Source organism: Mauremys mutica, chromosome 8 (assembly GCF_020497125.1).
Source record: "Mauremys mutica isolate MM-2020 ecotype Southern chromosome 8, ASM2049712v1, whole genome shotgun sequence".
Classification (NCBI taxonomy): domain Eukaryota; kingdom Metazoa; phylum Chordata; order Testudines; family Geoemydidae; genus Mauremys; species Mauremys mutica.
Genome location: NC_059079.1, coordinates 19,887,661 through 19,915,481, shown reverse-complemented (window position 1 = coordinate 19,915,481; position 27,821 = coordinate 19,887,661). Strand labels below are relative to the sequence as shown.

General features: G+C 43.6%; 1 protein-coding gene across 4 annotated transcripts; it reads left to right on the top strand.

The window, feature by feature from the left end:
- Nucleotides 1-79: 79 nt before the first annotated feature.
- RPE65 (retinoid isomerohydrolase RPE65) lies at nt 80-27,821 on the top strand. 4 transcript variants are annotated; one of them, XM_045026109.1, is made up of 15 exons: nt 91-215; nt 10,201-10,253; nt 12,531-12,613; nt 13,738-13,888; nt 15,196-15,303; nt 15,413-15,554; nt 18,154-18,301; nt 18,655-18,736; nt 19,212-19,344; nt 19,464-19,603; nt 21,573-21,702; nt 25,574-25,688; nt 25,787-25,881; nt 25,986-26,097; nt 27,396-27,821. In XM_045026109.1, the coding sequence occupies exons 1-15, from the start codon at nt 213-215 to the stop codon at nt 27,545-27,547; spliced, it is 1,647 nt and encodes a 548-aa protein (XP_044882044.1). In that variant the 5' UTR covers nt 91-212; the 3' UTR covers nt 27,548-27,821. The 4 variants fall into 4 exon arrangements, with proteins under 4 accessions (XP_044882046.1, XP_044882044.1, XP_044882043.1 ...); XM_045026108.1 differs by lacking the exon at nt 91-215 and having other exon boundaries at nt 10,156-10,253; XM_045026110.1 differs by lacking the exons at nt 91-215; nt 10,201-10,253 and adding an exon at nt 10,767-10,806.

Sequence of the window (27,821 nt, the reverse complement as noted above, 5' to 3'; positions counted from 1 at the left end):
GGGTCAGAGACCTAAAAAAAGATCCAGGAATTATTTGTTGGACTTTTGTTTGTTGAACTTTGTTTTCCTGCAAGGGGCTGCCTTTAATACCATGACCTGGCCAGAGGACTGGTATGGAAGAGAGACCACCACAGCAAAGGAGCAATTGTCAGCAGGGGTGCCAAAGTGAAGAATAGCTGCTATGCCATGCCTGGCCACAGGGAGGCATTTCTATGGTGAGTTCTCCTCACACCTTCTATGTTAAGTTCTCACACCTTCTATGGGCCATCTTAATTATCACTTCAAAAAGTTTTTTTTCCTCCTGCTGATGATAGCTCATCTCAATTGATTAGACTTTTCCTGTTATGCATACTTCCACCTTTTCATGTTCTCTGTATGTATAAATATCTCCTGTCTGTGTGTTCCATTCTATGCATCTGAAGAAGTGAGCTGTAGCTCACGAAAGCTCATGCTAAAATAAATTGTTAGTCTTTAAGGTGCCACAAGTACTCCTGTTCTTTTTACGGATACAGACTAACATGGCAGCTACTCTGAAATCTATGGTGAGTGAATCCCATTACAGGGCCACATAGTATTCTCTCATTCCACTAAGGGAAAATTTATTAAAGGACTGAACCAGCTTTTCCACCTGTTGGAGAACGCCCTCCTTCATGTGATCTTAGTGTAGTGCTGGGTGGTTTGATGACTCCCCCTCTGACCCCATGTCTACCTGCTCCTTCCAATACTTCTCAATGAAGACATAACATCAGCCAGGAGAATAGAAGAGATTCAGGCCCTCCTATGCTATCTTTCAGAAGGACAAAGTCACTCTTAGGCCTCATCCAAAGTTCTTGCCTAACAGTCTGATTTTCACATTAACCAGTGTTTTCACCTGCTGATCTCTTGTCCCCAAATTTCATTCTTCACCAGCCAAAACAAAACTTCACACACGGGTTGTGGTTAGAGTGTTCTATTATTTAGTCAGGATGAAATTGATTAGCTCCTAACTAAGACTATTGCATTTGTGAAATAAGTGAGGACCACCAGTATCCTCACAGCGATTATCTAAATGGATCTCCAACTGTATATGTACCTGCTATGTGTTAGCAAAAAAAGGAATCTCTGTGGGCACATCAGGTCTCATTCAACTTGAGCCCAGGCAGCCTCCACTGGCATTTTGAACAACTTCCCTCTGACTGAAATATGTAAGGCAGCGCCATTGAGTTCAGTCCATACTTCTCACTGTGCCTTGGTACAGGCCTCTGGATCAGATGGAAGCTTTAATAGGGTGATCTTTCAAAAGATATTTATACAGGACTCCTTTAACTGCTTCCAAGCATGGAATAGTGCCTGCTAATCACTGAGAGTAAAATCCATGTGGACAATGTCTCAATGAAAAGAGAATGGGTAACTAACTTTATAGTAACTGTGGTTGTAGCTCTTTGAGATGTGCTGTCCATACAGATTCCACGACCCACTCTCAGTCCCCATTCTGCCATTCAGAGTCATTGATGAAGAAACTAAGAGGTGGTTTAGGCCACCCTGACCCTTATAACCTCTGCTACGGTGATTGTGAGGGCCCCCAGAATGCAACCCCAAAGGACACTGCTTTTAAAAAAAATCAAATGTCATGTACAAAGAGCCGGTCCCACTTGATTTTTAGCAGAATCTTGTGCACGAGCGAGATGAGGAGGGAAGCAAAGAACAGGTGACCTGTCCACGGGAGCAAGAAAACATCCGTGAGTGAACCCGGGCTGTGGTTTTGGGGGAAGCAAAACTGGTGACACTTCCCGTTAGACCTGTTTGCAACCAGGCACATCTGGGGAGTCCCCACCATTGCAAAATGTCCCTCATCATGTCTGGGCAAAGGGACCACTTGTGGTGATTGAAGAAAGTCCTGCTGAGGTGATCTGCCAGTTTGTTCTGCACTCCCAGAAGGTGAGAAGCCTTGAGGAGAAGTGAGTGGTCTATGAAGAACTCCCATAAGAAGATGCTTCCTGACACCGGGAGGAGGGGAGGAAGGGAGTGAGACCCCTCCCTGCCTGTTGAGGTGGAACCTAGCTGCAGTGTTATCCATAAGCACCAGCATGCTCCTGCCTGAAATGTGAGGCAGGACTGCTTGACAACCCAGGCGAACTGCCCTGAGCTCTATGATGTTGATGTGTAACAAGAGCTCTTCTGGAGACCACAGGCCTTGGAGTCTCAGGGGCCCTAGGTGAGCTCCCCAGTCTTGTGCTGACTAGGGATATCGACAGATGGGGCCAGAGGTATCGATGGATGGAGCCATGAGACGGGAACACCTGTGCAAACCGTCAGTGGGTCCAGCCACCAATTAAGGGAGGTGAGAACTGGGGAAGGTATTGTGAAGACTAAGTCCAGATGGTGACAGTTTGGCAAAATACACTGAGGCCAGCCATGTCTGAAGGGGCCTAAGTAACCTGGTGTACTACATACATGCAAAAGGCCATGTGACCGAAGAGCTCAGACAAGAATGGGCTGTTGTAGGTGGTCCCTTAGGTACTAACAGGGACATGATTATCTGAAACTGACCTGAGAGGAAGAGTCTGACCTGGGTGGAGGTGAGTGTGACGGGTTGGATCACAGAAACCCCCTTTGGGCTTGCCACCTGATGTGCCGAGACTGCCTCTGAGCCCGTTTTCCCTGGCAGCTTGGGACTTCAGTGCCCTGCCTGGTTTGAGCCAGACATGCTAGCCTGCTACAAACACAGACTCAGGTCTGAACAACATCCCCCAAAAGCTGCAGGCTTAACTGAAAATGTCCTGTGAGACCCCAAGCCTTCATTCCTCCCAGCCTGACTCACAGGAAGGCTTGCAAGCAAACTGAGCCATCCACAGTCAATTGTCCTGGTTGATGGGAGCCATCAAGATTCCAAATCACAATGGCCCACATTTTGCATAATTACAATAGGCCCTCAGTTATATTTCATATTTCTAGTTTCAGATACAAGAATGATACATACAAATAGGATGCACACAGTAGATTATAAGCTTTGTAATGATACCTTACAAGAGACCTTTTGAAAGAAGCATATTCCAGTTACATTATATTCACACTTATTAGCATACTTTCATAAAATCATATAGAGTGCAACATCACAGTGAGCACCATTCCAATAATCTCTGTCCTCTGTACCGGAATGAGGGTAGACTTCTGTGCATTTATGAGCAGGCCTAAGACCTGGAACATCGACTGAATGAGGTGGAGGCTGGACTCTACCTGAGCCATGGACTGGCCTCTGACTAGCCAGTCCTCCAGATACAGGTAGACTTGCACCCCCTGGCTCCTCAGGAAGGCCGCCACTACCACTATACATTTTGTGAACACCCACGGGGCTGCTGACAGGCCAAATGGGAGTACAGCAAATTGGTAATGCATCTGCTTCACAATAAACCTGAGGAATCTTCTGTGGCCTTGGAAGATGGAAATGTGAAAGTAAGTGTCCTTTAAATTGAGAGCAGCATACCAGTCCCCAGGATCCAGGGAAGGAATAATGGAAGGCAGGGAGACTGTGCAAAACAATCGGCTGCGTGTGCTCCCTCTGTGTGCTGTCCCAGCTCTGCACAGATAGCTGACACAGCAGAACCCCTAATGACCATACACTCTAGTAAGGTACGAAGGCACTTCGGCCAGGTTTATTGTCAAACGAAGCACGATGATAGTTCCCTCTAGACTTTATTCTACAGGACATACTACAAATATGTGCCCCCTGGCAATGGACTCAGCTCAGTCAGTGGCAGGACTTTCTACTGCCCCGTAGGCTGGACAAAGACGTCCACTCAGGGATGCATTCTTATACAAGTTACACATCACTCCTGACGTATTGAGGTGCAACCCCTCTACATAGCAAGGTACAACCCCTCTACGTAGTAAGGTGCCGCCTCTCACCTTGTACATGTTGGTTCGAACAAAACAACTCTATCCATCATATTACCCTTTTGGCCCTGTCATTGAGATGGGTCAGCCTGTTCCTTGTTATCTGTGTGGAGTGTACAAGTATGCGAATGTTCTGATATCTGGTGTCCAGTACCTTTTAGGTATGTCTCTTTTTGCAGCATCAGCCCTTTCCTTGCCAGCTTCTGTGAAGCAGGGCCTGCTCCGGCTCACAGCTTAACTTTGCTTTATGTTAGCAAAGTCTTGACCATTACTTTAGTTCAGGCCTTAGGCCTCATACCGGGCCTCTGATAAGGGTTTATGTTTCAGAGCCTCATCTTACTACAATTGGTATTCAGGTGTACTCTCCACTGCAGAATTCTCCTCTTGCTCACTGTCACATTTCTTCTAGTGTGCTTCAAGGTGTCATTAAACATAGTGTCACAAGTTCACTAATAACATCATTTCAGTGTAAAATAGAGGCTGGAATTGGTATTTGATTTAAAGGCAAGTTAAGCCATAAAGTTGAAAGTCTGTTTTACGTTTTTGTCTTTTTAATTACAGTGCTGCTCCTTGATAAATTCTTAAACTGCCCACCTGCTTGAACACTGTCATTCTGGGAGTGAGGGTGGAAAGTAGGCAGTACTATCATTTGATTGCATTGGGCAGTATGGGGGCAGGTGCTGTGCAAGCTCACATGCACTTCCTTCATTTTATGCTTTAGTTCCCCCAACCTTAGGCTTCCCCTTACTGGTCCTGGTGGCACTCTACAGATCCAAGTTGCGGGGGAGGGGGGTGTCAAGTTGTACTGTTTTAGGCAGCATTCTGGGATAAATATGCTTTTGCCAGCATAACTCATGCAGAGTTTGCCTGGGGATGGTCATTTCTAATTCTATCATTTAGTCTATTTTTAAGCATGAAGTAGCTCTTTTCTAAAGCAATGAAACTGCACCCATGTTCTTTCCTCAAAATACCTTGTTTCTTGGGGAAATGGGGGGGCTACAAATGCCTCTTACGTTCTGCAGCTGAAATAAATTCCTGTTCCTTGTCCAGGTGACTGACTGGCATTTCCTGAGCAATGGTCAATCTCTAAGAAAGACTGATACAAATCTTTGTCAACTAAGAAAAACATAACAGCAAAATAAAGAACTTCTGTTTTCCCTTTAAAAAGCTAAATAATGCATCTTTCACAATCATGTGGCTGATAATCCTCATCCCTTTGCATTGCGCCATCTGGAATTACAGTGTTCTTCCTAAAAAGATTAAGGTTTTGATTCTGTGTTCTGCTGTGCTCCTTTTAATTTCTGTGGGATTTCTAGGCAACAGAATCTCGCCCTCAAGTGTTTGTTTTTTTTTAAAAAACCTGCACAGTGGGCTCTCAGAGTGAGGAAATCTCCACAAGGACCTTCTCACAGAGATGTCCCCTCATTATTCCATCAAGGAGATGGAGTTTGCTTCTATAAGGGCCTGTCAGCAGTACTGCAGGATCTCAGAAGGCCATCTGCATACAGGCTGTGGACCCAGTGGCTACTCACGCTTGTCTCCCTGTCACATTGCCTGCAAGCTCTTTCTCAACCACATCTGCCTCCATGAAAAAAACAATACAGACTCATCTTATCTAGGGATTCTCTGCAGGACAGGAGGGAATTTGGGGGTCTCATGGTCTTGCTCTCCTCACAGCCATCCCCCATCTCCTGACCCAGCATGAACCTGCTGGACCACATGGAGAAGCATCAGCAAAATCTGGAGGGATGCGTATGGGGGATAAGTACTGCAAAGGCAGCTGAGCCTCTCCTCTATATGGAAAGGGGAAAATCCATGCAAAGAGCCCCCATGTAGGGATCTAGGAAGGAAATTCTTGTCTTGGAGCTCTGTTCTAACATAGTTTGCTCAGTTTTCCAGGCAAAGCAATTGTTTTTTGCCTCTGCTTGTGGAAATTACAAAAGGCACCATCTGTGATGCAGCACAAAGAGTTCCTGGGGAGAAAGAAAAATACTCACTAGCTGTAGTATGAGCTTGTGTCTCCTTTCTTTGGTGCAACAGGTTATTTTCTAATGGCCAGGATATGTCTTGGAACATTAATGTGTGCTTTCCTGCTATAATCTAGTGTTTAGGGTGGTGGGCTGTTGTTTTGTGATGGGAGGCAGGGGATCCAGGATAAACTAACTTCCAGTGTAAACTGGTATTGGTAATTTAATCAATGGCTCTTTTGTCCGTATAAATTGTTTTTCATTGATGCTGTTGCTAGTAAGATGTATGTCATCTATACGCAGTCTGGAGCCAACAGTGCTTATAAAGGATTGCAAACCCCAGTACCTGCCTAACCTTACTCGCTGTAATGACTTCCATTTTGTTCTGTTCTGTGTTAATACTTTACTTACTTACATGTTCCAGATAAGCAACTTATTAGGAAAGAGGCTGACATTTCTTTGGATTTAGCTTTCAGAGGGCTGCCCCAATTATTCACAGTTCCTGATCCATGTTATTTAATCTGTAGTCCAAGGTCTTGACATAAACTCAAGTAATAGCTACGGTAACTAAATTACAAATCTGACTAACAACATGACAGTTAACTCCTTTAAATGGGTGACGTTATAAAAATGCTAATTCTTTGTTTCATTTTAAACTATACTCCTATGGAGTTGTCAGTTTTCTTTCTGACTCATTCTAAAAAGTCTACTTCAAGCTGGGCAGTATTCATTTTAAGTACCATGCTGCAAAGTTAAAATTAGCCAGGAGGACCAATTAATTTTTCAGTTGAGTTCATTCAATTTCCTGTAGCCTATCAGAGTTGTGTACAATATAGTAATAGTTCTCTATTCTTAAAATGTCTTTCTCTTCTGAAAACTGACTCTGTAAAACTCGCATCATGGGGTTCCATGTTTATTGTCTCTCAGTGACCCGAGATCAAATTTCTTCATTGTTCATGTGAAAAGATGGAGTTTAGCACCCAGCTCTGTAAACTCAGTCTGGGATTTAAAAGTTAAATCTGGTGGTGGTGGTTGTTGTTGTTTTCAAATTCATGCATCGCCAATAGTAAAGATTCTGCACTGGGGATTTGGTTAAGAATTATCATTGTAGCACAGGGAGCTGTGGGGTGAGCATGGGGCACCCGGGCCATGACCTAGCTATTTTTTGACCAGGCCAAACCGGAGTGCCACTGCAACCCCCTGTGTCAAGTTGCAGTGCCATTCACTCAACTCAAATTTGGCCCAGCTGCAGAGGGCGTAAGGGCTCATGGGTTGTGGGGGTGTCAGGATAGTGAGGTAGTGGAGGGGCCTGAGAGGAGAAGAAGGGAAGCAAATCTATGGGCCTCCCACTTTAAATTGCATTCCCCAGTCCCTGATTATTATTATAATGTATGAACCAGGTAGAATCCAGTTCTCTCTCCCTGAATACTAAACCATCTGTACATGCTGCAGCGGCATGATGTCGTGGCTTGGACAAAGAACTAGGAGCTAGTTCTTGAGGTCTAATCTCAGCCCTGTCACCCAGGCCTGGTCTACACACAGACTTGCACTGGTTTAACTAAAAATGTGTTTTTAAATTGATGTGGTGTAAATTTGTGTAGAACTCTTATTTTGGTCTGAGTGATTTAGTACAGATTAACTTAATCTATTTCATCACAGCATCTGTGTCTCAGTTCCCTGATCTGTAAAGTGAGAACATTAATACTCGTCAGGGGTTTTCAGGATTATTAATTAACTAGTAACTGTATATTGCTTTGAAAAGGGATTGTTAAATTTTTAATTGACAGAAAGATGCCTGATACCTTGTGTGGTGGTCAATCTGTGTATGAACTCAGGTGGAATTTGTCTTTGTGGTTTATTCTGTCTCCTACTGTCCTACCTAACCAGAAATAACCATCCTGCACACAAGGTCCCCATAGTCTCTTACCTGCTACTGGGTATTTTGGCACTTCTGTGTGGTCTAGCTGCATCTGGAATACCACATGGATTGTTGGCTGTCAGAAGTACCTGTAAATGAACTCCAGGCTGCTCTTTCCTGAATTGTTTGCATAGGGCCAGATTGAGATGTCTTAACTCACGTAGACTATTACCCCATGAATAGTCCCATTGTTCTCAATGGGATAAGGTGCTACTCACCATGAATGGTTGTATAAACTAGCCCCTAATCACTCTGTGGCAAAGATGTATCAGTATGTTCCATCCTGTTTAAGGAGATGTGGTGCCATGTGACAGCACAGTCACTAGAGACGGTTTTCCAATAGAAAGATGTCTGCTATAGTGTTGACCCCTGCAGGAGTTTGGTCAATGTATGATCCGCACCAGTCTGTTCTAACAGAGATATGTGTGCAGGCAGTCATCAGGAATATGTTCGCTAAGACATCGTTCCCAGCCTGGAGTAATGAAGCAGCAGTGTGTTCTGAGTTTGCATGCCTGTGGTTAAGAAGATATGCCATTTTTATTCTAGGTCTAAGTTGTTTAGCTAGATATTACACCATTAAATCAGGCTAAGTGCTGCATGGAAGTGAAGAGACTCTTCTGTTTTATGTTGTTAAGCAAGACACCATAGTCCTCTACTACTACAGCTACAGCTTTTGCAATCCAGCTCTCCACCCTCCACCAAAGTGAGAGGCCAGTTGCAAGAATCAAACCCACGATTTTCAAGTGGTAGCAAAAAGTGTCAGGCCAGTGCCCTTTTTTCACCAAATGTTAATTTCTCCTTCCAGATGCACCTGCCATATATATCATCATGAGGCAGATTCCCTTTTATTAACCTTGCTCCTTGCACTTTTGTATCTTGAGTGTATTTGTTGTTAAAATGCTTCTACAGACTGAAATCAACCCATAATCAAGGTCACCTTAATTACAGAGCTGCTCTCAGCCTCAAGTAACATAAAGTGACTATTTGGGGACTCATGCTTTTAAGGACCCTCTGCAGACTTAGCTCAAGACTTCATGTCTCTTCATCCAGTAGCAAGACCCGAGGAAATGTATTCTGTCTGCCTTTGTAAAATCTGAACATCTGAGAAGGATGTCAACTCTCTACCTTGATCTCTCTGCAGCAATGGGACCAAATAAGGAGCCAATTTAAGGTCTGAGTCCCATCCTCACATCACTGCTGTGACAGCTTGATGCTCATCTCCAATTTGGGGCACTGCCTTTGCTAAAGCTGACCTGACTGTGAGTGGGTATAACATTTCATCACCTTCTACATCAGGCTTCCAGCAAGAGGGAGACCCATAATCCCCCTAATTTCATTAATCCTTGAAACAACTCTGCTGCAACCTTATTTTCATACAACATTTAGTACCACAGGAGAGAGGGTTTGCTAAGGTGTGATCTTCACTCCCTTTTCTTCCAGAGGTCACTCTACAACATTCAGACTTCATGTCAAGAAGTGACAAACCACAAGAATCCTAGCAAATATCTTGTCATGGTTAATATGATGCCCACTGAAAATGAAATGCTGAGGGCCAAATCCTCACTTGATTTATACTGATGTAGCTGCGTTGAAGTCAATGGAGTGTGCTGATTTACACTAGCTGAGGATCTGACCTTGTAATTTTTTTAACTGAAATTCTAAGTTGGCACTTCCAATGAATCAGAAACCTCTTGAATCTCAGCTTCTGCTCAGCTGATAGGTGAGATGCATTTGCAATAGCTCCTTCCACATTAGATGGTCCTTATGCTAGGAGAGCCTCTGGGTTCCTGCAGAGATGTGGATGTCTGTATGGCAGGGAATGATGGCTATTGAGGGCCAACATTAGTCAGGCTTACAAATTTGCTGCTTACATGTCTTTGGCCCCCTAAAAGCTAGCAAACTTTGTGTCCGATAAATAGATACGGTTACCTCAGTATTATTATGCATAGATTTTTGTTAAACACTGATAGTGTGCTTGGTGCTATATAAGACAAAAGGTACAGACAGTCCCTGACCCACAGTACCTGAACTATCTTATTCTTCCTGTGGGGAGTACTGCACGGGCTTAGGTAACATGATTTGCTTAAGGTATTATCTACTGCAGTGTAGCAAGTTTTTAAGGTCAGTCACAGTACAGCAGTCAGTGGCAGGCCCAACATGAGGGGGGAAGCAGATGGTAACAGATGCGTGGTGTGGTACACTGAGGCTAGGAAGAGAAGTCATCCATGGCTGGGGGATGGAATTAGTAGCAGGTAGATGTGGGAAGTGGTCAGTGCTAAATCAGAATGTGATGGGGATGGGAAGTGGATCAGTAGCAAAGTGGCAGACTCACTAGGAATAGCTACATAAGATTATTATCTAAACATGGATATTTCACTTTTTATCTATAGATATTCAATGGCTTCACAAAGAAAAGTAAGTGATGTTATCTTCCTTTTACAGACAGGGTCACGGATACAGAGAAATGAAGGGACTTGCCCAAGGTCACACAGCAGGTCAGTGGCAAAGCTGGGAAGAGACTCCATGATCTCCTGATGCCTGGTCTAGTGCCTGATACACAGGACCACAAAGACTCCCTGGGGGGTAGAGAGAGAGAATTCTTTGTCCCTCAGGTGTGCATTCGGAGACTGTTTCCTTGCAGCTCAGATCCAGCAGCGCCATGCACAGAGCCAGTCTGAGCGGAGGAGGTGGTGAAGGGCAGAGCACGTTACAGACTCTGTGATTCAAATGCACTCCCTTTCCATTCTTGTTTCTCTTTGTAATCCATTTCTGCTTGGGAAGGAATTAGGTCTCTGGAAAACATTCAAAGACTTTGTTGTGTGAACAGCAATACAAATAATAAATAAAGGGTCAGGAGGATTTCAGTGGTGAAAGCAACTTCTGTTCCCTGGTACAAGCTGATTGGTTGGGATGATTTCCTTGAAGCTATTACTCCCTTCAGTAGGACTTACCACTCATATAAATACCCAGCACACAGTTCTGACTTCCACACTCCGCAGTTGGCTCTGGAAAGCTCAAATCCTCGATCAGGGAGAAAATGTCCAGCCAGTGAGTATCCCTATAGGGTTTTCTCTGGACTAGAGAGTCAGTGCTTATTATTAATGTAGTAATTGTATTACAATAGCCCCTGGAGCCCCTGTTCTCAGGAAGGGCCCCTTTTTGTGCTAGGCACTGTACAATCAGAGTAGCAGACTGTCCATGCCCTGAATAGCTTTCTCTCTAAATAGAGGACACAGACATGCGGGGGGGAGGGGGAAGGAAGGCGAGGGAGATAAAGCACATGAGCGGAGGAAGCAATGTAATAGGAAGCAAATATCAAGTTAGTACCACGATTGTTTGTTTGTTTTTAAACTTATTTGGTGGAGTTTTTCTGGGAGGGAATTAGCTAACCAGACAGAGAAAGGAAGGGAGATGATACTATGGGAAGGGGAGCATGGAGGGAGGCTGAAGGGAAGATACTGCGGGGAAAGGGAGAAGCAAACAGCCAGTCAGCAGAGGGGAGAGTTTTCACAATGAAATCCATTGAGTGCTGATGATGTCACCAGCTTCTGAAGGTGCCTGCTACAGCTGCTTATCTCTGCTCCTACTGACTGGCTCCTCCCAGGAGATTTTCTTCCCCAAATTCACATGGCTGAAGTGGGGGGACATATGAAGCTTGATACTCTCCCCTCCTATGGGGAGTATTGGGGGAAGGAGTTACACTGTCTGGCTCTCTCCTCCCTGCTCCATGTTACAGCTGGATCTGCTGGATTTACTAGATACCTGAACCTACCTACTGTGATTATTGCATGTAGCATCTTGTTGCAGCTTGTTATGTTCTCAGAAATGGAAACCCACTTCAGACATTGCAGTATATGGGAATAATTCAGCACTCTGCTCTCTAAGGAGCAATGTAATAGTTGTCATAAGCAGGGACTGACGGGACCTTCAGAGCTGAAAGCATAAGTCTCCACAACATGTGCTAAAGAGGCACGCTCTATAGCAGTTGGCTGTAGCAGACTTGCATCCTTTGTGGATCAGGCACAGAGGGGGAACATTACAGTAGCACTGAGAGAAGGTGACCAGGTCCTAGAGAGCGGGCTGCATCAGAGTCAGGGAGGAATTTCAGTCTGTGTTTAGGGGTGCAGTATATTCTATCTATGCTAGTGTGGGTGTGCAGATTGTTCAGGGGGGTTACAGTCTCAGGAGGAGGGTCTGCACCTCTGGATGAGAGGGGTGGGGCAGTGCAGTGCAGAGTATAGTCTATATTTAGAGTGCTTTGGATATTGTAGTCTATACTTGGCAGGAGGAGAATCAAGTGTATGATTCTTAGCCAGACACACACATTACAGTTGGCAGCAAACAGTTGGCCTGGGAAATGGAACTTGTGACTCTTGGCACTAAAATCACAGTCCACTTCCCTGACCTCAGGGTTTCTCTGCCAGTTGCCAATAGTATTAGGGCTTTGCCCTGTTGCAGAGCAGCCACCAGGGGCTGAGGCATTCACAAACATTAGTTCAGATCTGATGCCCAGCAGTGAAGGCAGATGATGACGCTCACTCTCTTTCTTCAGAGTCTCTGTGTTATTTTTAATCAGCTAATGCAGCTCATCAGGCTTCCCCTCAGTTCCATTCAAACCTTCATTCTTCTGAGGGCCACTGCTTCTCCTCAAGCTGATTGTGCAGCTTTGTTAAGAGTTAGTGTGAGTCAGAAACAATTCCATCTAGAAACAAAGCCCTGTAACTCTGACACATTTCCAGAGCTCTTATCTAAGCTCTCTTAAAACCTTTCAGAATTGAGCACCCAGCTGGTGGATACAAGAAGCTTTTTGAGACTGTGGAGGAATTGGCTGCACCAGTAACTGCTCATGTCACAGGTTTGTGCATTTCTAATGTTTTCCTTTCACGCTTCCTTGGAACCCAGCGCTTCTCCCCAGGGTCATTGCATGCTGCTCACCTGATCCCAGGGTGCTGCACTGTGAGATAAATGGGCTAAACGTGTCATAGGGGCAGGGAGTACAGAGGCCTGTACATCTCAGAGTAGTGGAAGCAGGTGCTGCTGGACAAGCCCAAATTCCTTTTATACCCTGTGCTGTGATCCCATCAGATCTCTTAATCAAGCTGAGTCATTACCAGGACAGACCTGTAGGAACACCTAACAGCTGAAGAAATAATACTGACCGTTCCATAGGTCACATTCTTTCCTGAGAGTCAATACTGAAATAATACATGGCCCAGTATGCTGTTAGGAAGCACTGGATTGCTGGAGGTAACATCTTTTGGAGACATAAAACCTGACCTCTTGTGGTCATTAAAGATCCCATGGCATTTTTGTAAGAACAGGGATGGTAGCTCTGCTGTCAAACTCCAGCTTTGAGAGCAATGTTCTTCCTAAAATTGGCATTCTGCCTATAAATTCCTCTTGCATCTTAACACGGGTGCAGTATTCTTCTTCACCTTTTGTCCAGAACTATTGTGTGGCATTACTATGCAATCTTAAGGAGTTGCTGTGTTTCACCTCAGAGGAGGCTGTGTTTCCGTGGTGGATGAAGTAATCCCTATATAAAGTTGTACATCAGATTAGTTAGGTTTGAGACTTGGGATCCTGTATAGTGGAAGATGATTATAGTTCTAATTGAGAATTCAAATCCACAGCTCACTCTTCTACTAAATTCTAAGTTCCTTTCATTTTTAAAACTTGAAGAGGAGGTGGAAAGAGATTGGAATTCAATAGATGTTAAAAAAAATCTTCTACATTAAAAAACAAAATCTGCTCCTTTGCATAATAACAATTTGCTGGTTTATTTAGTTCCATACTTGGGTTTATTCTAGACATTAAGTCTGCAGAATAAGAAAAAAACTGATCTCAGAGATTTCAAGAGCCCAGTGTTCCTTGTTAAAAGAAGAGATTAATAAACATAGGGAGAACTCAGATTGAAAGAGGGATGGTGCACTTGGAATTAGCACTCACAAAATTACGTCTTGATTACCTTTCCTATAGGCAGGATTCCCATATGGCTTACAGGCAGTCTGCTTAGATGTGGGCCTGGCTTATTTGAAGTTGGTTCGGAACCATTTTATCATTTGTTTGATGGCCAAGCGCTTCTTCATAAATTTGACTTTAAGGAGGGACATGTCACATACCATCGCAGGTAAGTGCAAAACATCAAAGCAAATATAAAGAGATAAAATACAAAATGTTAGGGCCACATTCTGCCCTCTGATACCTGCAGGATTCACCTTGACTTCGAATAGGTTAGCTGATTGTAAGATCTCTAATGCTGGGATTATTATAATGTGTTAATAATGGTAACATCATATTTATGCTTAGCACTAACATAACACTTTCCGTTTAAAGATTACAGAATACTTGCATTTTGCGAGTGGGTAATTTTACAGATGAGAGAACGGGTAAAGAAGGAGGTTAAATTACTTCCTCTAGGTTGCACAGTGAGTCAGTGACAGAGCTAGGACTCAGGATTCTCAATCCCAGGTTTTAATCACTAGACAACTCTGCCTTCCTTTAGTTAAATAAAGTCCTCTATGAAAATTGTTGCAATGTCCTACAGCAATGGTCAAAACCCTGTAGCTTAGCCTCTTGTTAGTGCAGAGTTTTGGACCATTACTGTAGAACACTGTTGTAGTTCTTAATCAGGGGTTCCATGCATGCACCCAAAATTTACTGCCACTTTATATTTGACAAAATATATAAGTACCTGTTTCAAATTGGCAGGATCAGCATTTGTTTGATATTGAAGGTCCAGAGACTTGACTGGTGTACAAGCTGATCAGTCCAGGATACAAGATGATTAGGGCTGGTTGAAAATTTTCCATTGAAACATTTTTCAACAGAAGGCATTTTTAGTGGCGAGTGTCTGTTTTCCTTGAAGTGTGTGAGAAAACCAAAAACTGAACATTCTGTGGGTTTTGGTCAGGCAAAATCTGCCAAACCCCCAAAAAAATCAACTGAAAACTGAAGTTTTCAATTTAAAAAAGAATTCAGTTTGGGGGTTTCAGTTTTTTGATGAAAAGTTGAGACTTTCCAAGGAAAAAAACTCTGTCCAATTCTGAATAGGACATCTGAGCTTGCAAGGAAGACATAACCGATGCCACTCTGGAAAACCACTAAGAAAAGTCTCAAGTCTGCAGTCCTTAGGCGAAATTCCCTTTGAAGTCAACATCTAAGACGGGTTCCAGTTTACCTGGTCATCAACTTCCCAGGTGTTTCCCATGTCTGAACATTTGGGAAGAGAGAGAAGCAGGTTTCAGAGTTGTATACTCTTGAAATGTGACATGACCCTCTTGATAGCAGAAATATGTTTATGAAACTCAGCTCTTTAAACTTCACATTGAGTTTCATTTAAATATTTTAGAGATTAGTGTTGTTTCATTATATAACACTGTAGCCACTTTTGTCATCATGTCCATTACATCCCTTCTATTTCTTGGCTTTCTCTAGGTTCATTCGGACTGATGCTTATGTAAGAGCAATGACTGAGAAAAGAATCGTGATAACTGAATTTGGCACCTGTGCTTACCCTGATCCATGCAAGAACATATTTTCCAGGTGACTGAGAAAGTTGCATGTTGTAGGAGAGTGACAGGTTTTCGGTGTCATGGTTTGAAAGCACCACTGCTACGATGTCATTGATCATTTGTTGACTTTGTTTGCTCAGGTTTTTTTCATACTTCAGAGGTGTGGAGGTCACTGATAATGCCCTGGTTAATGTGTACCCAGTGGGTGAAGATTACTATGCCTGCACAGAGACCAACTTTATTACCAAGATTAACCCAGAGACTTTGGAGACAATCAAGCAGGTAGATATTTGTACTTAGGGTATGTCTACACTACCCGCTGCATCGGTGGGCAGCGATCGATCCAGCAGGGATCGATTTATCATGTCTAGACTAGACATGATAAATCGACCCCGGAGCCCTCTCCCATCGACTCCTGTACTCCAGCGCTGCGAGAGGCACAAGCAGAGTCGACAGCGGAGCGGCAGCAGTTGACTCACCGCGGTGAAGACACCACAGTAAGTCGATCTAAGTATGTTGACTTCAGCTACATTATTCACCTAGCTGAAGTTGTGTAATTTAGATCGATCGCCCCCCAGTGTAGACCAGGGCTAAGAATTTTAAAATGTGGAGGAATTAAAAATAAAATGAAGACTGTCAGCAGCACATTACAGATGGGTAATATCCAAGGTATTACCTGGAATGGGCAGTTTTAATAATGATATCAACTAGCTTGATCATTTATTAAAATGATTCTGAGGCGTCATGGAAAATGGGACAATGTTCTCTTCACAGCATGCTGCCTACGTCATGCTTGCAAATGGAAATAGGCTTTGTTTTAAAGAGTTTTGTCTGCTCCTCTTATTAATTCCTTCCTTGAAATCAAAGGATTCTATTAAAATTCTGCCTTACAAACTGTGACCAAAGTGCATCTTCAAGTACAAAGTAGATATCTGTGCAGGTGAGAAGTATGATTGGGATCCATGACCATGGCTGATGAGAAATGAAAGGCCAACTCTACAGATAACAGTGATGTCCATGGGCCTATTCACAGCAGAAAGCAATATGCCAATCATGTTTGCAAGACTGGGTCCTAAGCTAGGTGCATCTGTCCAACTACTTATAGACTGTATTATCTAAGCACCTCAAATAGCAATGAATTTACTGCACCTCTTTATTATTATTATTATGGCTGGCGTAAAATTTTCCATTGAAATTGTTTTTCAATGGAAAATTGGGTTTTCATCACAAAATTACATGTTTCATAAAAAAGTGTCTGCTTTCCATGGAAAATGTCATTTTTATGTCAAAATATTCTGGCCAAAAACCTAAAGTTTTCAGCTGAAAACTGAAAGAGTTTGGCTACAAATGAGCCTTGTGGTGCTTCATGGAAGTTGTAGTTTGCTCCTCGTGGTACCATTTCTTCTGTGGGCTGGGATCCCCAGTTGAACTACATCTCTCATAATGCACCATAGCCAGGCACTCCATGTTCCACAGCTTCTCCTCACCAAAAAGTGAGACTGTGAGGCATTATGGGAGATGTAGTCCAGTTTGAGGTTCCAGCCCACATAGGAGAATAGGGATATGAGGAGCATAGCTCCCATGGCATACTACAACCCACATTTGCAGCCAGCATCTTTTGATTTCCAGTTTTCACCAAAAACTTAAAAGATTTTCCATGGACATTTTGACAAAAATTAATATTTTTGTTTGTGTCAAAAATATTCATGGGATAAAAAAAAAGGGATCTGTTCTATTATCCTCTTTTTGGAGATGGGAAACTGAGGAACACAGAGACTAAGGCTGGCATTTTTCAAAGGATTCTCAGAGTTGAGTGCTCAAAATCCAATGAAATTCAGTGGGTCTTGGGTACCATCCTCCCTTCAGTGATTTGTCCACACAGGAAGTCTGTGTTAGATGTCTCAGTTCAGTGCCTTTATCCCAAGGCCATCCTCCCCATAGGACTTCATTTGAGTAGCATGGCAATGAAGACACAGTTAGTGAGCAATCCTTAGTATGAGCCAGTGACTGCCATGCAGCCATGTGCTAATGGAGTCCCAGTGGTCTGGTAACAGGGCAAAATGTTCACTGGACACACAATTGTACTGCCGGCCTCTGGCCCCCCGGTGGAGCCATCGTTGTGCTTATTGGCTTGCTGTCTGTTTTGCCAGGATATTTCGTTTTTGTAATGGCTGTCAAAAGAACAATATTCCTGTGCAGCCTCCTGCAAATCTGAGTGTATGAGCTGATATAGACTTTGCGGACCCTGGAAAGTAGCAGCAGAGTTAAGGTGAAGGTTGCTGCTTTAATCTTAGACATTACGATCAGGTATCCTTACACCCATTTATACCACTGCAGCATGGAAATATGAGCACACCTCCATTTTCACTCTCTTCTGGCACTCCACCCCATCCCCAATTTAGCAGACCTTTCAGTAGCTCATAGGGGGATTACAGCAGGGTACAAATCACATTTCTATGTCAAGGCCGAGAAATTTAATCTAGTGTGTTGTTTCTTTGACCAGAGCTAGAGGTTTTGGGAAGGATTCTGACCCCCCCAAGTGGAGGGATGCAGAACTGTCTCTAACCTGAATGCCATCTTCAACAGCTTGTCTGTGAGACATTAAAGCAGTTTTTTATTTTTAAACTCTTTGCCTTTGGACCTCACAGTTCTACATACAGAGCTCCTCTTGACTTAAATGGGAGTTGTTTGCATGCTGTTGCTGCTATTTCTCTAAATATTTGTAGGTGATTTACCTAGAGGTGTGAAATGAGAACATTCCTTAGCTAAAATAACAGGACACTCCCAAGGCAAGTATTTCATTACATTCATAATAAGTATATACCTCCTCCAGGTAAAGCTTATGATTTACCGCAAGTCACACCTCTCTCTCATTCTTCAGGTGGACCTTTGTAAATATGTTTCAATCAATGGCGTAACTGCTCACCCCCATATTGAAAACGATGGGACGGTTTATAACATTGGCAACTGCTTTGGAAAAAATTTTGCAATTGCCTACAATATTGTACGGATCCCTCCAATGCAAGCAGGTTAGTTTATGTATTGCTTAAAAGCAATGTCTGTGCCCTTCAGACATTCATGCTGTAGAAATCCCTTCTGGTGTAGAATTAATCTGTCACCTTTGTACGTTGCATCATTTTTCAGTATTCAGATATTTTTATTTGATTTTTTTCTTTTCTGTCCCTTCCTTATCTAACTACAAATTTTTATAAGAAACTTTTTACAGATGTTGTTCTTTAAAGACAGTACATGTTATTTTCAGAGAATAATACTTCTCGTGTTAAAGGCCAAAAACTTTCCTAGCTAACATTTTGTAGCATGGGCTTACTGAGCCATTCCTGGGGCTGCTTCCATAATCATTTAAATACTATTTTTATTTCAGACAAGAAAGATCCAATGAATAAGTCTGATGTGGTTGTGCAGTTTCCTTGCAGCGATAGATTTAAACCTTCCTATGTGCACAGGTAAATTGTAGGCCATTTCTGTAAATAGCACATTGAAATATATAAACCAGTTCTATATGCAGCAAAGTGAGACTTTCTTTCTGTGAAACCTGTATTTCATACCTTTGAGCCACATTTGAAAACAGCCGTTTCTAGCAGAGAACCCACTGTCATTTATGCAAATAACACAAAAGGTGCAACTGTCCTGTGATGTGGACAGATATAGTTTGCACAACGTTTGATTGGTTTTTTTAAACATTGTTTATTCAAACGCTCTTGCTGTTTCATACATGGGAAGCAGAACTGCTAAGCATGCAGTAAACAACAGCTAACATTAAGAATTTGCAGATATCAGGAGGATTATGTTCCAATAACATTAAACTGACTTTTAAATGAAGCAGCCACTATTTGACAAGCTACCATTCTGTGTATAAACATACTGTTGTCAGAAATCACCACAAGCAAACTTACAAGCTCCAACTGTATTTCTGAACAGCTTTGGGCTGACTCCAAACTATATAGTGTTTGTGGAAACACCAGTGAAAATTAACCTGCTCAAATTCCTTTCTTCTTGGAGTCTGTGGGGAGCCAACTACATGGATTGCTTTGAGTCTAATGAAATCATGGGGGTAAGTGAAATTGCATTGCATTGTTAGATACTGGCCTTCTAAATGTGAGGTTGTGTCATGTTAAATATACCTTCACTATTTCTCATGTGCCAAAAACAAAATGCTTCTTTGTTTTCCAGGTCTGGCTTCATGTAGCAGATAAAAAAAAAGGAAAATACCTCAATATCAAATATAGGACCTCAGCCTTTAACCTCTTCCATCACATTAATACCTATGAAGACAATGGATTTCTTATTGTGGATCTCTGCACCTGGAAGGGGTATGTAAGAGCGCTCAAGTGATTGCTGGCAGGGCTATTTGTAAACCCAATCTAGAGATGTGCTGAGAGAAATCTTCCACTGAGAAGGAGATGGGATCGGCAACCTAATGGGTCTTTCCCGTATCTAATTGCTATGATTTGGGGCCTGACTCTCCGTGATTGACATTAGTGAGATTTTTGTCATTGTCTTCTATCAGAGTAGGATTGCATCCCAGGAATGGATGCATAGTTTTGTCATCCAAGGCTATAAATCCATTGTGACTGAAAAAATACCTGGCTTGTCTGGATAATCCAGCAGCAAGTTTGTTTTCTAAGGAACTAGGGATAACCACTACACTAAGGGTATGTCTACACTGGAAATGCAAGTCAACCTATATTAAGTCGGTTTACAGCCACTGCAGTAATTACTTTGGTAGTGCATGTCCACACCACCCTTCTTGGGTTGGTGGTGCACATCCTCACCAGGAACATTTCCACCGACCTAAGAGCACAGTCTCTCAGCTCCACTGGTAGCTGCCTGCCAGGACCTCAGCTGCCCCACAGTCTCCCGGGCTCCTGGAGGGCTGCCCCCCCACCCCCCCTGCTTGGTCCCTGGTCCCCATTTGGAGCAAGGAAAGCTGCCCGGCGCTTCTCCCCTCCCCCTTCTCTGCTGGAAGCTGCCCCAGGCTTCTTGCCCCCAAGGAGTGGGTCCAACTACCCTCGCTTCTTGGGCCTCCCATGCCCCCTCACCGGCTCCCCACCAGGAGCTGGGCCGCCTTGTCAATTTCACAGCTCATCCAGCCATGAAATTGACAAGGCTGCGTGGCTGAGTGGTTAAGGTGATGGACTGCTAATCCATTGTGCTCTGCAGGCATGGGTTCGAATCCCATCCTCATCGGGCAGGTTTAGTCTTCTCCCCTCCTTGACAAGCAGGCAGGGAGGTCTGGAGCCCCAGCTGCCTTATGTAACCTAACTGTGTAGTGTAGCCCAGCCCTTAATAATTTTGACCTGGAAGTATCTAACCATAATTAGTTTTAAAGCAGAAAGCTGAAGTGACATCTCCTCATAAAGTACTGCGATGCTGTGATCTGGTTAAGGAAAATAAGTTGGCAGACTCTGATTTTTTTTGTTCAGACTAAAAAATAACTGGGTTTCAGGGAAAATGTTAATTTTTAAAAGCAAAATATTATTTTCCTGAAAGTGATAGAATTTGTGGCTATGTGACTGTTTCATTACAATATGTGAAAAATCTTACTTTTTGACGTCAGTTCCTGCAGGGGAGACACTTAGGTATTAGCAGTAAGTAAGGCTTTGATCCCCCAAGCTGACCCACAAGTGGAAATGAGATCTGTCTGTGGGGAATCAGCTTCCAGGGTCAGGGCTTAAAGCAGGACCTGATTTTCAACTATCTTCTTTCAGAATGTTCATACTGATCACTTTTGGTTTACACAGATATTCAGTTACTAGTGTGTGCGGAGGATTTTGTGAAGTTTTTATAACTGATTTACCAATGCTTTCAGGTTACTGTTAGCTTTAGTAAATGGTATTCATTGTTGAAATACCTCTGCTACTGCTAGTCCAATGGGCACAAGTCTGGATTAATTTTGTTAGGATGATAAGCAATAGTCACAGAAATACAGAAATAAATCTGTCAGCATAGACTTTAACTTTCCAGCAGTGATTCTGCACCATGGCCACTCAAAACTTCCTGGTGACAGCAAGTACAGAAGTGGGATTATCCTGCTCCAAAAGCAGCTAACTGTATAGAGCCTGTGAGATGCAGTTGAACAGTTCTTAATTCCATCCATTAGAGAACAGTGCTATGCACATGCAACATTCCCCCCCAAAGAACACTGCGTCAGGAGCCCTAACAGAGCTTGCTGTTCACTTGTTGCGGGCGTGGGAATGAACACGTGCATTTTGAACTCTTTTCTCTCTAAAATGACACACAATTGTTCTGGCTCTTATTTCTGATTATGTCTTTGTGCAGGTTTGAGTTTGTTTACAATTATCTGTACTTAGCCAACTTGCGGTCCAATTGGGAAGAAGTGAAGAAACATGCAGAAAAAGCTCCTCAGCCCGAAGCTCGCAGATATGTCCTTCCTTTAAACATTGACAAGGTAACAGTTTGACTAGGCTATGCACATCTGGAAGTTTAACTACATTCGATTCTCTGAAATGCTACAGCCTGCATGGCTCCTGCAAATCTGTTGCAGACTGTTTTCAGTCTAACTTAGTTTACATTTCTTTTGAAGGAAAAAACCCTTAAAAATCTGTCTTCATACAAATAGAAAACTACCCAGAACTTTCTAACAGTGCCTGTCCCACAGAAAGTTCCCATGTATTGCTTTCCAAGTTAGAGAAGTGTAAGGTGTAAGTGAAGTTCTTCCATAATAGGCTGTTTTCCAGGAGGTGTAGTATGTTGATTGGAGCTGGGTGAATAATTTGTCAGCCATCTTGTTTGCTAGAGTATTTGCAGAGAGCAGACACGGCTGGAGTGAATTTCTGGATGAAATCCATTCCCTGCCCCTGGTCTGGTGTTGGGATTCTGACACATGACCAGCCTCAACACAAGGTTTGTGGCTTCTGAATTTACACACCAAGCAGCTTGTGCTGGACAAGTTTGTTCTACTGATTCCTTCTAAGCCACTATCTTCAGAGTAGCTGCAGACAGGTGGTGGAACAATTTTTATAGTGGGGGGGTGCTGAGAGCCTTTTAACCAAACTGTAAACCTTGAATATAATGGAAACCACTTCAAGCCAAAGGGTGCAGCAGCACACCAAGGTCCAGCACCTATGGCTGCAGAGCTAATTTCCCTGGCTAACAGAGTGCTGAGGTCCATTGTGCATCTGCTCCTCCTGTGCCCCCCACCTCACATAGATTTTGTAAAGCAGAGGCCCTTACATTTCACCCTTTTATTGTTCTAGATGATTTTTAAAACTAATCTTTGCTCTCAATCCTGACTGTGTTGAGAACAGACAGGGATAATACTTCCAGTGAAGTAAATTGGCCTCAAAGCAGTAAATTGCAGTGGCACTATATATCATACACTTCATATAATTTAATTAAAACATATATGTACATATGTCAGCACTTAATTACCTCAGGATAACTTTAGGGAAGATTCTCAAGAAGTAGGCCCCTGTGTTCCATTGCCTTTCAGTGAACACTGGGTACCTAACTTCTCTTTGTGAAACCTCTCCCCTAAGGACCAGCAGCCTGATTCTGATCTCATACCAATGTCAATCCATTGGTTCCTGATTCACACTTAAGTACAGTAACTCCTCACTTAACATTGTAGTTATGTTCCTGAAAAATACAACTTTAAGTGAAACGATGTTAAGCGAATCCAATCCCATAAGAATTAAGGTAAATAGGTGGGGGTTAGGTTCCAGGGGAAAATTTTTTTTGCCAGACAAAAGGCATTATATACACTTTAAACAAGCAATTTAATACTACGCTGGGGGGAGCAGTGTGCACATGCTGTGTGTTTACAAACATACTGTACATACAGTACAGTACTAGAGTTGGGAGGTGCCCCGCCTTACCCCACACAGGCACAGCCCACTGGCACTGGAGAGGAGGCAGGCCAGGAGGCTGAAGATGCTGTAGGCTAGGAGAAGCATGTTTCACAGCAGCGGCAGCTTCCCCTACTCTGTAAGCACCAGGGGAGGGAGGGGCCTCAACCCTCAGCCCACCCACTCACCCCTTCCCCCAAACCCCCATCCTTAACCTGCGTCTTCTTCCCACCCCCCACCTCCTTCCCAGGCTGCGTCCTCGCTCCTCCCCCTCCCTCCCCTCCCTTCTAAACGCCGCAAGCCTGCTGACTGCTGCTGGCAGGAGGCAGGGGAGGGAGGGGGAGCCTGCACACTGAGTCCTCGCTCCTCCCCCTCCCTCCTGCCTGGGGCAATCAGCTGGCTTGCGGTGTTTAGGGGGCAGGAGGGAGAGGGGGAGCAAGGACTGGGCGTGCAGGTTTCCCCCCTTGCCTCCTGCCCAGGGCAATCCGCTGGCGTTCAGGAGGGAGGGGGAGCCTGTGTGCTGAGTCCTCGCTCCTCCCCCCTCCCTCCTGTCCCTGAAACGCCACAAGCCAGCTGATTGCTGTTGGCGGGGGTGGGGGTGGGGGAAGGGGGAAGGCGCTGATCTGCGGGGTCTGCCAGCGGGCAGGAAGCACTGTGGGGAGGAGGGGGTGTAAGAGTGGAGCATTGCACAACTTTAAATGAGCATGTTCCCTAGTTGATCAGCAACATAACAACGAATGTGAGGAGTTACTGTAACAGACCAAAATTTGGCCCCAGCTTTCTCTCTTTGTTTTCATTCTTTTAAGGAAAACAAAATGTGGATTTTGCTCATGATCAGATATAGCGCAGCAGAGCCTCACAAATTTATACTAGCCAATGGGAAACCCATGTGAATTCATGAGTTGTGAAAATGAGCCAGTAAATCCCAACTGAAAAGTCAAGGATACTGAACTGCAGGTTGTACTTCGCTTATTTGTTTTGGGAACTAATCGTAGTTTCAATTATGTCCTGAGACTTCATAGTATGCTGGGAAATATACAGTTATATGTTTTGTAAAACTAATGAAGTCTTGTGGAGATGCGCTCTCATTAAAGCACCTTGCTGTTAAGTGTTAACTGAGAAACGGGAAGAGACAGTCATTTTGTGTAGGTGAATTATAAATTTTCCTGCTTAGCAAGATTCTGCTGTACAGTAACTCCTCACTGAACTTTGTCCCAGTTAACATTGTTTCCTTGCTGATCTATTAGGGAACAAGCTTGTTTAAAGTTGTGCAATGCTCCCTTATAATGTCGTTTGGCAGCTGCCTGCTTTGTCCACTGCTCGCAGGATTCTCTGGAAGAGCAGCCCCTCCTTGTGGGGATTAGAACCAGAGGGAGCTGGCAGGCCCCCCTCCCCATGAGCTCCCCTAAATTCCCTGTATGGTATGTGGCTCTGCAGCTGCCCAGCAGTTGTTCAGCTGTCCCTCCCCGCTGCCATGCTGCTCTGCCCTGCCCTCTGCCTTGGAGCTGCTCCGGGGAGCTTCCTGCTTGCTGGGTGTGGGGGTGGGGGCGGTGTCTGATACCAGGATGTCCCCCTGCTCCTGTCCACCCGCTCCGTACCCCCTCTCCACAAAGCGGAGGAGGGGACAGGGCTCCGGGACAGAACAGAGGGAGCTTGCTGGAAGCTGTTGCTTCCTGGCTGAACTGGCTATATCTGCTTAAAAGGGCAACGTACTTGAAGTGGGGTCAGTGTACTTAAAGGGGCAATGCACATCTCTCCCTCTCTCATGCATGCGTATTACACACCCCAGCACTTTGGAAAGTCAGCACATGTGCAGCTGTGCATGTGCTGTCAGGAGGAGAGAGGAGTCCAGCGCTCCAGCTGGATAGCGTGGGCTCATCATCATGTTCAGTTTTTGCAGGGAAATGTTTGCAGCTACTGCCCTGCATCTATTGTTTCTCCTCCCTCCTGCCTCAGTCCATGCTGCCTTGTAGAGTGTGAGGCTACATTAACAACAGCATATTAACCCTTGAGGGCTCAATGGAGTGCTAGTTCATCATTTAGCAGCAAGGCATTCCTTGGGAAATATCCTACCCTCTTATTCCACCACCTCAACCAAGCTTCACAATCATTCATTGCCATGTACAATATTAAACAGTTTGTTTAAAATTGTTTAAACTTATACTGTATATGTATAAAATGTCTTTTGTCTGGCGAAAAAAATTTCCCTGGAACCTAACCCCCCCCACCGCCATTTACATTAATTCTTATTGGGAAATTGGATTCGCTTAACATCATTTTGCATAAAGTCGCATTTTTCAGGAACATAACTACAACGTTAAGCAAGGAGTTACTGTACGTCACTAACTGCATTGCAGGTGTGCAAAGAAAATAAACATTAGACAGTGTGTAGTGCAAAAGTGCAGAAAATAAACAGAGTTTGGAATGTAGTAGTTCCTTTGTTTCTCAAAAGCTGTTACTTCTTTGTTCAAGGCCGACACCGGTAAGAATTTAGTCACCTTGCCCTACACAACAGCAACTGCAACTCTGCACAGTGATGAAACGATCTGGCTGGAACCAGAGATTCTTTTCTCTGGGGCTCGCCAAGGTAAGATGTTAATTCTGAACCTCAGCCAGAGGCAGCAAAAGCAGTTTACTAAATCCAAAACCCACTAATCCCAGCAAATGTGTGCTCTCATTTTCTAGCCTTTGAGTTTCCACAAATCAATTATAAGAAATATGCTGGAAAACCCTATACATATGCATATGGCCTTGGATTGAATCACTTTGTTCCAGACAGGGTAACTATTGATACTCTAATGAGGACATTTTTGACTTAAAGCATTTTATTTTAAGGCAAAATTAACAAGGAGCCGTACTGAGATGATTTTTCTTCCTTTTGCAGCTTTGTAAGCTGAATGTTAAAACGAAAGAGACTTGGGTGTGGCAGGAACCAGACTCATATCCATCAGAGCCTATCTTTGTTTCACATCCAGACGCCCTGGAAGAGGACGACGGTAAATGATTTTAAGTTATGTTTACTTTTGTTCAATTAGATTCTTTTATAAGTTTGTATCCACTGACCCAGGGACCCAGAGCTATCTTGAATGCCAAGTCCTTTAGATGGACAGTCAATAAATTGCCGACTGTAAGAGAGGCATCAAGCAGCGAAGTGCCATAACAACACTGAGGCACTCAAACTGTGCCCCAAACAAGGGTTGTTTTCGTTACTGTGAAGCAGAACTGTCTAAAACAATTGGGAGGACTTTCTGAAAATAGACCAGAGGCCAAGACTGAGGAAGCAAGAGTTCTAGGGTATTGAGAATTTGTCCCTGCTCTTGAGCATTTCTATCAGGAATTACAATATTAGAAGCAATTCCAATAGCAGAGTTTTATGAAAGTATAAACCTAAGAACAAATGTCATTTTTGTTTTAATGTGGGGGGAGAGGAGTGAATTTCGTGGTTGTGTAAGCATAGGATGCAAAGCACCCACTTGCACAAGGCATAATGCAAGCTAGCTCTGTGCAGCTGTACTCCTGCGCCCCAATACTGTCAGCAGCAGCACTAGTAAAGGTAAGGAGCTATCCCAATGGTTTCCTGTATCATCCTGTCTCCCAAAATATGGTTAAGACATTGGGTGAAATCCTGACCCCACTGAAGTCAACAGCTACATCTCGCATTGACTTAGTGGGTGAAATTTTGATTCCATTTATGTGCTCAATTCACTAAAGCATTTATGCATATGCTTAACTGTTATTTACTTAAATGGAACATAAGCACACGCTTGCATGCTTTCCGAAATTAGGAGAACATCAGCTCTGGTTCAGTGCTTACATTTTTACAGTCATTTTCCCAAGTGTTTTGACATTGTTCTTTGATGCTGCAGCACCTGTCTCTACCCCCAGAGTCACTGATCATTTTTATCTTAGTGACTTTGTTTTCCATGCATCAGAATTTTTTTTTCTTTGCACCAGGTGCTTGTTTCCCATGTTTCAGCATCGCTGTGGCACTTATACAACTGGGCTGGAGCTGCCATGCTATAGCAAACCTACCTCAGAAATCAGAAAAGCAGTGGGTTATTAGAAAAGCAAGGAACAATCCAGAATGCTTTCTGAAGAGGAAAAGCCTCTTCCTTTCAATAACAGTTTTATGGCTTCCATGGTTTTAGTAATAGCTATGCTCTGCCAGGATTCTGGAAATAACTGATAGTTTTGCCACTCGGAGGTTAGTGGCTGCCCACGTCAGAGCCTAGTGTGTTACTTGAATGCCATGTGTTTTTTGTTTATACAAATCATATTTACTTCTGCTTGCTAGGTGTCGTTCTGAGTGTGATTGTTAACCCTGGCGCAGGACAGAAACCTGCCTATCTACTGATCCTGAATGCAAAGGATATGAGTGAAGTTGCCAGGGCTGAAGTGGAGATGAATATTCCTGTTACCTTCCATGGAATGTTCAAAAGATCGTGACAATTCTCTTCAGTGCACTTATCGTAATTTGCTTTTTTGACTTTGAAAAGGTACATTTCTAGTTACAAAACGCAAATATTCTATGTTCCTTCACTGTCTGATTTGTAAAACTCATTAAGCCTGAGAATTTCGTTTTTCTTGATGTTTGCAGTATTGTTATTTTGTAGCTGTGTTGGTCCCAGAATTCAGAGAGACAAGGTGGACTAGGTAATATGTTTTATTGGACCATCTTCAGTTGGTGAAAGAGACAAGTTTTTAAGCTGCACAGCGCTGT

Bases quoted from the DNA above. Each gene is read 5' to 3' on its own strand.
- RPE65 (XM_045026108.1), top strand. From the start codon at position 10,156: ATGGCTTCACAAAGAAAAGTAAGTGATGTTATCTTCCTTTTACAGACA. The intron at 18,302-18,654 runs GTTAGTTTATGT...TTTTTATTTCAG, and splicing joins GATCCCTCCAATGCAAGCAG to ACAAGAAAGATCCAATGAAT. The intron at 19,345-19,463 runs GTAAGTGAAATT...TTTGTTTTCCAG, and splicing joins AGTCTAATGAAATCATGGGG to GTCTGGCTTCATGTAGCAGA.